General features: G+C 32.7%; 2 protein-coding genes across 2 annotated transcripts; both read left to right on the top strand.

Moving 5' to 3' along the window:
- The first annotated feature begins 46 nt into the window (after window positions 1-46).
- Window positions 47-4240, top strand: LOC119832338 (26S proteasome non-ATPase regulatory subunit 12). Its single transcript, XM_038356002.1, has 9 exons — window positions 47-207; window positions 309-382; window positions 500-616; window positions 824-936; window positions 1494-1872; window positions 2139-2362; window positions 2533-2689; window positions 3035-3198; window positions 4006-4240. Exons 2-9 carry the CDS (start codon window positions 323-325, stop codon window positions 4142-4144), a joined length of 1353 nt encoding a protein of 450 aa, XP_038211930.1. The 5' UTR covers window positions 47-207; window positions 309-322; the 3' UTR covers window positions 4145-4240.
- A 317-nt stretch (window positions 4241-4557) lies between these two features.
- Window positions 4558-8601, top strand: LOC119832336. The gene is made up of 9 exons (XM_038356000.1): window positions 4558-4749; window positions 5716-5838; window positions 6160-6267; window positions 6544-6698; window positions 6789-6950; window positions 7258-7364; window positions 7658-7769; window positions 7870-8000; window positions 8125-8601. Exons 1-9 carry the CDS (start codon window positions 4585-4587, stop codon window positions 8289-8291), a joined length of 1230 nt encoding a protein of 409 aa, XP_038211928.1. The 5' UTR covers window positions 4558-4584; the 3' UTR covers window positions 8292-8601.
- The last annotated feature ends 331 nt before the right edge of the window (window positions 8602-8932 follow it).

The following is an 8932-nucleotide window of genomic DNA, read 5'->3' as shown; positions in this document are numbered from 1 at the left end:
AGTTAATTTTAATTTATTGTCTTTGGCTGTTCCATGGCTGTCAATGTCATGTCATCATCATCGACATCGGGTCTGTTGTCCTGTCATATGCAGTGAGCTTGCATTTAAGCCCAAAATATTTAAATTCACAAATTTAGCTGAATAACTCTTTTATTAAACACATTCTTTCATTAAACTTGAAATTTTTCAATTTATATAGGTGGACCAGTAAGTACATCATCAATTATTTGTTATATACAGTAATTTCTATTGGATACAAATATGCATTTTCATTAACGTAGTACTTATTGTTTGATTCCTCGTTTCAGTATTAATCCTCAACATGACTTCCAACGGTGATATCGAAAGCCTCGATGCTAGCGGCAAAATAATAAAAATGGAAGTAAGTTTACAAATAAAAATGTCATATCCTATCTGTTTTGTTTAAACTTACAACGACTCTCAAATTGCGGTGGAATAATTGTATTGCTCTGTTCATTTGGTTTTTTTCCTTGTACAGGTGGATTATAGTGCAACATGTGATGAAAAGATACCTATCTGGAAATCATGGGCAGCTAGTGGCAAGGTTCAAGAAGCTATTGACCAACTCTTAGCTCTTGAAAAACAGACCCGAACGGTAATTTACTTTTCTTTCTTTCATCAAAAGGTAGTAACAGTGACAAGTAAAGGTGTTTCTAAATGCTATTTATATGAAAAGTAAATAATATAACTTGTGTTGTCTTTACTACCTGTATTTGAATCACATTTATGGTTAAAATTAACATATTAGGTTATATTAACAATTAGTGTAACAACTTCTCTTTATACTCAATATGTTTTTCAGGGAGCTGATATGGCTTCAACGGCAAGGATCTTAGTCACTGTAGTACAAATTTGTTTTGAAGCTAAGAACTGGACAGCTTTAAATGATCACATAATTTTACTCTCAAAGAGGAGGTAAGAATATTGAATAACATTTTTAGTATATCTACACAAGTTGGTTGTCTTGGAATCCTATCCTTATCCTACTGTAATATTATAAATGCAAGTTTGTAAGGATGTGTGTGTGTGTGTTTGTTGCTCTTTCATGCAAAAACTGCTGAACCGATTGCAATGAAATTTACGTATGTAGACAGCTGGACAACTGGAATAAGACATAGGCAACTTTTTATCCCGATATTCCTACGGGATATGGACTTAAGCGGGTAAAAACGCGGGGCCCAGCTAGTAATCTCATATAAGTATGTGAAATGAAAACTTTATGCTATTTTTCTTATTAAATTTTATTGTATATACTATGTTGGCAGCACAATAATTTTTATTTAGTAAAAATATTGTAGTATAATGTTTTAGCAATGACATCAAACGCTTTGTAAAAATAAATTCAATATTGTGTACTTAAAATCTGTACCTTTACTTTTCTTCTGAACTAGAAATAATTCAAGAATGAAAGAATTTAAAAATTACTAAACAAATAATTAGTTAAGCATTTTCTAACGACATTAATGTTTTAGGTCACAACTAAAGCAAGCTGTTGTAAAGATGGTCCAGGAGTGTTGTATGTATGTGGACAAAACACCAGACAAAGAAACAAAAATAAAGCTTATTGAAACACTGAGAACTATAACTGAAGGGAAAATTTATGTTGAAGTGGAGAGAGCTCGCCTCACCCATATTCTAGCTAAAATTCGTGAGGAGGAGGGAAATGTTGCAGAAGCAGCAAAGATAATACAGGAGCTGCAAGTGGAAACATATGGCTCTATGGACAAGAGAGAGAAGGTGGAACTGATCTTGGAGCAAATGAGGCTTTGTCTAGCTATTAAAGACTATATTAGAACTCAAATCATCTCCAAGAAAATTAACACAAAATTCTTCGAAGAGGAAAACACTCAGGTGAGGAATACGTTCCAACATTAATTTTATATTTATCTAAATCAACAAATTTATCTAAAAAAACAAAAAAAAATTATTCAAAACCAATAATAAAGTTATCTTGATTTAACAGTTGTATCCAAATTCGAAATTACGTTTCCACAACGTCGCAAATTGTTATTGATGATTACATATTTTGAAAGAAATCATACCTCTCTAAGGACGAATTACCAAACCATGAAAAAGGCACATATATCCACCTGAATAATACTTTTGTTTTACAACAGGAATTAAAAGAAAAGTTCTACCGGCTAATGATTGCTGTGGACCAGCACAACGGAGCGTATTTATCGGTGTGCCGTCATTTCCGCGCCCTCGGCCAGGCTGGTGGGTCCGACGCGCTCATTGGCAGCGTTGTGTTCCTTGTACTTGCGCCGTATGATAATGAGCAAGCTGATTTGACACATAGACTCAACGAAGATAAGGATTTGGACAAATTGCCTGAGTACAAGTTAGTTTGATTTTAAGTTATTCATATTATTGTTTTTATTTTTGGTTAGTGTTGGAATTTAAATGAGGTTAAAAAATTTATGGTTCATTTTTAGGTACAAGGGGCATGAAAATTATAAGACTAATAAAAAATGTCACAATTATGTAAAACTTGAACTTTGTATTTTTTAGACAACTCCTGGGCCTGTTTATCAACCCCGAGATAATAAGATGGAACATGCTTTGCTCTTCATATGAGAAGATGCTCAGAGCAACACCATACTTCAATGCCTCTGATGAAAAGGGACAGGAACGTTGGAATGATCTTAAGAACAGAGTAGTAGAACATGTAAGTATTGTTTAAAAGTTAATTCAACATACATTTTTGTGGATTAATTGGTATTTATCTTTTTACGATATGTCTAGAAAAGAAGGAAGAATAAAAAATAACATATTTTAAACAAATATGTTTATTAGCTTTGCTAAAAATTTTCTGGATAAGCTTTATGGTTTATTCTTTATTAAATCAATTTCAGTATGGTAGATACTTAAAAATATAACTATTTGGTTGATAAATCAATTTTAACAAGGCCAATCTCCACGTCATCTCAACATGTGTTTGGACTGGTCTATATTTTTAGGTTTATACAATATTTTTAAAAGTCTACAGTGATGTTAAAATTTGTCTCCGTAGAATATCCGCATAATGTCAATGTACTATACACGTATCACGCTTCAACGTATGAGCGAGCTGCTCGGTCTGAGTGTGACGGAGACAGAGGACGCCTTGAGCCAGCTCGTTGTGAGCAGCGTTGTAAAGGCCAAAATCGACCGGCCTGCTGGAGTCGTGCACTTTAGGTGAATAATTAAAACAATCTATACCAATATTATAAAGCTGAATAATTTGTTTGTTTGAACGCACTAATTTTAGGATCTACTGGTCCAATTTGAAAAATTATTTCAGTGGTAGATAGCCCATTTATTGAGGAAGGCTATAGGCTACATATGTATGTAAGCCGGGGCGGAACGCTAGTAGTTAATAATATTATTTCAGCATGTGCAATTTTTTGATAAAATGACTGGCAATTAATTTCCACGTGTATTTTACGTGAAGCGAAACTAGTGTCAGTTGTAAGCACCTGCATGCAGGTACAGAAGCTATCTGCTTATTCAGAGATGATAATACTTATTTTATACTTTGTATTATTATTCAAGCTTATATTATAACGAGCTGCGCCCCGCGGTTTCACCCGCGTAAGTCCGTATCCCGTAGGAATATCTGGATAAAAGTTGCCTATATGTTATTCCAGTTGTCAAACTGTCTACGTATCAAATTGCATTGCAATCGGTTCAGTAGTTTTTGCGTGAAAGAGCAACAAACACACACACATCTTTACAAACTTTCGAATTTATGATATTAAAAGGATAGGATTATAGAATTGAATAATAACTTTCAGCTAATGCTATAGAAGCTTTACTTGAAAGTTAATGGGGCAATGTTCGTTAAACTACTTTTTTTAACGAAATTAGTTTTACAAGTGCATTCTGCAACCAGTTTCATGAAATTTATTAAACCATGTATTAATTTAAATCCGGCTTTAGTGATTTGGTGTGCCTATACTTAACTGGAATAAGCCATATTTAAAATACCTTACTCACTCTCAGGTTGAACATGGATTCGTCGGACCGTTTGAACGAATGGTCGCAGAACCTAAACACGTTGATGCAACTGGTTAACAAAACCACACATCTGATCAACAAAGAGGAATGCGTCCACAAACATCTGCTCGCTACTGCGGATTAAATGCGTTTCGTTTAGCAATGTGTTCATTATTTCTGAACGCCTCAAACTTACTTTTAAATGTATTTCTATAAGATTAGAGAATAAATATTTCATACAATATGAGTTTTTTCTTTATATATCATTTTTGTGGAAACGTTTTATTCAAGATTGTCTTACTAATTACAAATCATCAAAGGTGACTGCTTAGATAAGAATTTGATTTGATTTTTTGTTTAATTAATTGTTAGAGTGAATCAATTACGGTACTGAATAAATTATGGTAATGGTTACCAGACTAGTAGGTTTTTTTAAGTTTATTATCATTGAATGAAAAGTTCAGTTGCTCAATACAACAGTGATAAGATAATAGATGTCAACGGTTGTAATTATGAAATAACAATAAAAGCATACAATCAGTACATAATAATATTTTATACTAAGTAAACGTGAGAAATAGAAAAATGCTTATGCTAATAACATCTATTTTAATAACAGTATGTCTCGTTTTAATTTATCGGTTTTTAAATACTAAAAATAAACCTCCTATTTTCGGTGTATACCAACAGAAGAGTAAGACTTATTGGTTCAAATTTTTGTTTATGTACACAATCTTGAAAATAAGACAGGTGAGTAAGTATTAAAAAATAAATAATAATTTTATTAAAATATATTGATTAGGACTATATTTCAAGTATAATTAACTTAGATAGTAACTGTATAAATGTCGCGATCGTTTCTATTTTACAAAATAAATAAATGCTGTAAAATATTACGTAGTTATTCATGTCATGCATACTACCTAAATACGTTATCCCAATTCGATATTTTTTTTTTTTATGTCATAGCGGGCAACTGAGCTGGTGGTTCGCCTGATGGTAAGCGATCACCACCGCCCATGAACATTCGCAAAGGTAGGGCCTCTGCGAATGCGCTGCCCGCTTTTTTGGGGTAAGGGAAAAGGAATGGATTAACGACTGGAAAGAAGGAATGGACTGGGACGGGTGAGGAAAAGGAAACGGGCCTCCGGCTCCCCCACTCACCTTACGAAACACCGTGGCATGCCATTATTTCACGATGGTTTTCTGTGGGGGTGTGGTACTTCCCCGGTGCGAGCTGGCCCAATTCGTGCCGAAGCGTGCTCGACTCCCACCATAAAAATAGAGAAATAGAGCATTTGATTTGGATAATATATTTAAATTCGAGCTTGTATTAATTTTATGCATGCTTATATGTTTTTACTTTAACTGTGAGTAGTCTCGTGATGAGAGGAACGATAGATATATTCTTTATAAAGAAGGTTAGTTATAACTAGTGGGATTTTGCCTACATTGACGTCTTTATTAACAAACAGGCAATTCGCCTTCATGTGACTGGATTTTAAATAACCCAAGGCCCATGCAGACAGAACTTTCCAAGTGTGTGTTCCCAAAGTTTGACATTCGCAACACACTTTGCCGCTGGCAATCCAATGTAAAAAAGATTTGGAAATCCATGTTCAAATAGCCGTAGCTGTAGAGCTAGCTAGCTAGTATATAGATAGGTACTGACCTAAGTACATAATATTTTGAAATTTCTGTGTATGATTATTTCAGTTGAAAGTACATTTAAACAGACTGTTTGCCATCGAATTGGGTCGAAGCAGTGATGGTGTAATGCATGTTCAAGAGCACGATGTTAATCTCGAAAAACTTTATAATCTCGGCGATAACCCAAAGGTAAATAGATTAGTTTTAATTATTATGTTAGAATTCATACGTTATTTTAAAAACTTGGTGCAATTACAATTAACTACAACATAGATGATACATGGGTCTAGCTACGTTTTAGGTAATAGGTACAGCGATAGCTATAGATGGATAAAATTGTTAAACAAATTTGCAATTAAATATTTAATGAAAATAAGAAAAATAAAGTCAGGACAGAAAGTTTCATTGGTGTTCCAAATTATCATTCGTTTATTATTTTATGAATTTGTGTTAGGTAGCGACTTAAATTATAATTTTAAAGCCATTATTTTAAAATTGTTTCACACGAAGGCAGTGGATGGAACATATTTCAATGGTATGTCAAAGTCTGGTGCAGCACTGATTTGTGGATTGGCAAGAAGACCTCAACGGATCTGTGATGCTTTCTTATTTTTAAAGGTAGCTTTTAGATACATGGATTGTTTTCTTTACTTTAGTAACATATCTAAACATTTTTTAAACAACCTCATGGGCACTAAAAGAAGAAAAAATTACTTAACCGATCGTGATAAAATGTTACAATGAAAAAAAGTAATAATGGTTAAAATGAAAAAAAGTGTCTTAATGCATGGTAACTAAATACATGGTTATTTTTGATTTAATAAGTAAAGTAATTATTTACGGATAGCATTAAAAAACCGTAAATAATTAATTAACATTTAAGATTGTTACTAGATTGAAGGAGAAGAAGTTTTGTTAACCCCTAGCCTACCAGATACCTATCTTAAAAAGTCTAGCGAGGATAATGATAGTCACGAAGTCCAAGGTTTATCCGTAGCTAATTTTATACCAATGCGTACTTGGAAACTGTCTTACAATGGGGAAATGAAGTAAGGACTATATTATGTTGCTTCAGTTATTAATAAAGTAATATTTCAAATTAAAGTAATTTTATAATTCCTTTCGACGTTTATTCTCAGACACCGAGATGATTCGAATAAGAAAATAAAAGTGGAGGCTAATTTAACATGGAGCGCCAACTTTCCTCCGTTCGAGTATGATTCCCAGATGTCTCCTAAAAGCATGGCTAGTGACATGGCAAGAGAGCCCTGGTCTGCTGACTACTTTAAATTGCTAAAAAAGTAAGCCCATGAAATCGGAAATAAGTATTTTTTTTATTTGAATTATTAAATAAAATAAACATACAAACAATTGTTAGTTTGTGTATCTTTCACACTGCAGCGAATCGATTTTAAGGTATGATTTTTGTGTTACAGACACAATAGATCGTAATTGTAGGAGGCTAGGGAGTGATAGACCTAGACTTTTACCGCGGTGAAATATCTCATCTATACGGAAATTAATTTTGTCTATGCGAGCGAAATCATAGGTAAAGCTAGTAATTTATTGGAAAAAATAATAGTTGTATATTTTAAACAATTATTCCAGGTTTCATCAAACTCATTACGAGCAGGTGGGATTCATTAAGGGCACCGTATTGATAGACGATAAAATACACGAATTGAATATGCCTTGTGTTAGAGATCGTAGTTTCGGTAAGATAATAACGTATACTGTAACGATAAATTTAAAAGTCTTTGTATTCTAAGAGAGATATTGGTACTAGTTCCTATGGTATCTCGATGGTTGCTTCTATTTGATGAATAATGTTGTTCATTTTCAGCTCAAAAATACACTTATTACTTACGATTAACGAAAGCTGTTTTAAAATTCATTCATTTGTATGTGACAATGTCACAGTATACCTTACAAAACAGCTAAACCTTCCCAATAAAGTCTTTTTGTGCCCATGTTTTCAAAGGTGTAATCAAATAGTATCTATTTTTAGGACCTTTACGAGAGTGGCGAAACTTCCACCGCTATGTTTATCATTTTATATTCCTTGATAATGGAGATTTCGTAGCCGTTGGAAGCATATCACAACCATCAATTTTATCTCAGTAAGTGATGTTTTAATATCATCTTATTTCTAGTCATATGTCACGATTAATACCTTTTTATTACAGTTCTATCTTAAGTAATTACTTTATTAAATTTCAGCCTCACAGTCGGCTACTTCTGTCGAATGTCAGATCAATCAGTGATATCGGTTGACTCTTCAAACTTTCAATTATATCAACATGGAGAAAATCAACAACTACCCAAGGATTACGGGTTTATTTTTGAGGCTGGTATGTTCAATGTCGTGTTCTCTTTCTGTATAAAATTAAGGTCCAATTCACAAGATTGTTATATTTAATGCAAAATTAATCCAACATTCCGTTCATACCCTAATACCTATGCATTTCTTGTAAGGTGGAGAATCATATGTCGTGAAAGTTCAAGCTCAGGACGAAGTAACGTTTTTCATTGGAAAAGACAAAGAAGCAAAGTTCTACGAAAAATGGTGTGACATTGAAGTTAATGGTGTGAAGGGTCAAGCTTGCGTTGAATGGCAATATAACAACGTCGTACCAATATAACATAATATACAAAGATTATTCGTTATTTTATTATTTACTATTTAGGATATTTGCGTGTTAGTGTTTTTATAATCTTTAATCTTGTATCAATTGAACTGGCTTTTACAGTTTTTTGTATTGATCCAAACCAAAGATATCATAAGACGTGGAGTTTTACAGTATTTAAGTATAGAGGAACGAGTAGGCGGTTAACCACATTGTTTCTATCGCCTATCCAAATTCAGTTAATGAATCCATATCAATAATTTGGGTTACCATAAGCAAGTTGTCTATCAATTTTTTTTTTCAATAAATAACATAAGCAAGTGTCTATCAATTTTTTTTTTCAATAAATAATGTGAGGTGTCGGAAAGAAAGAACAATATTTTTTTAGCATCAAAAGTTTTATTTCAGCGTAACATTTCATGTTGAACATATAAAGAAACAAGGACTAGTATTGCGCACAACATGACTTATTAAAATATGCCGTTATTACAATATATTTAAAAATATATTTCTTTGTTCTATTCGAAATTTACAATACTATTAAGTAACTGCATTTTATTACTTTGTACAGATGCTCAATTTAATTTTACTACTACATAATATATAGTTTATATTTATAATACGCAATATATTTCAAGAGAATAATCTTGACTTAG

Source organism: Zerene cesonia, chromosome 15 (assembly GCF_012273895.1).
Source record: "Zerene cesonia ecotype Mississippi chromosome 15, Zerene_cesonia_1.1, whole genome shotgun sequence".
Taxonomy (NCBI): domain Eukaryota; kingdom Metazoa; phylum Arthropoda; class Insecta; order Lepidoptera; family Pieridae; genus Zerene; species Zerene cesonia.
The sequence above is the reverse complement of the archived record's forward strand: the minus strand, read 5'-3'. Positions and strand labels throughout refer to the sequence as shown.

Excerpts from the sequence above, each read along its gene's own strand:
- LOC119832338 (XM_038356002.1), top strand. The coding sequence starts at position 323 with ATGACTTCCAACGGTGATATCGAAAGCCTCGATGCTAGCGGCAAAATA. Across the intron at positions 937-1,493 it reads ATTTTACTCTCAAAGAGGAG|GTCACAACTAAAGCAAGCTG; the intron begins GTAAGAATATTG and ends TTAATGTTTTAG. Across the intron at positions 2,363-2,532 it reads GACAAATTGCCTGAGTACAA|ACAACTCCTGGGCCTGTTTA; the intron begins GTTAGTTTGATT and ends TGTATTTTTTAG.
- LOC119832336 (XM_038356000.1), top strand. The coding sequence starts at position 4,585 with ATGCTTATGCTAATAACATCTATTTTAATAACAGTATGTCTCGTTTTA. Across the intron at positions 4,750-5,715 it reads CAATCTTGAAAATAAGACAG|TTGAAAGTACATTTAAACAG; the intron begins GTGAGTAAGTAT and ends TGATTATTTCAG. Across the intron at positions 6,268-6,543 it reads ATGCTTTCTTATTTTTAAAG|ATTGAAGGAGAAGAAGTTTT; the intron begins GTAGCTTTTAGA and ends GATTGTTACTAG.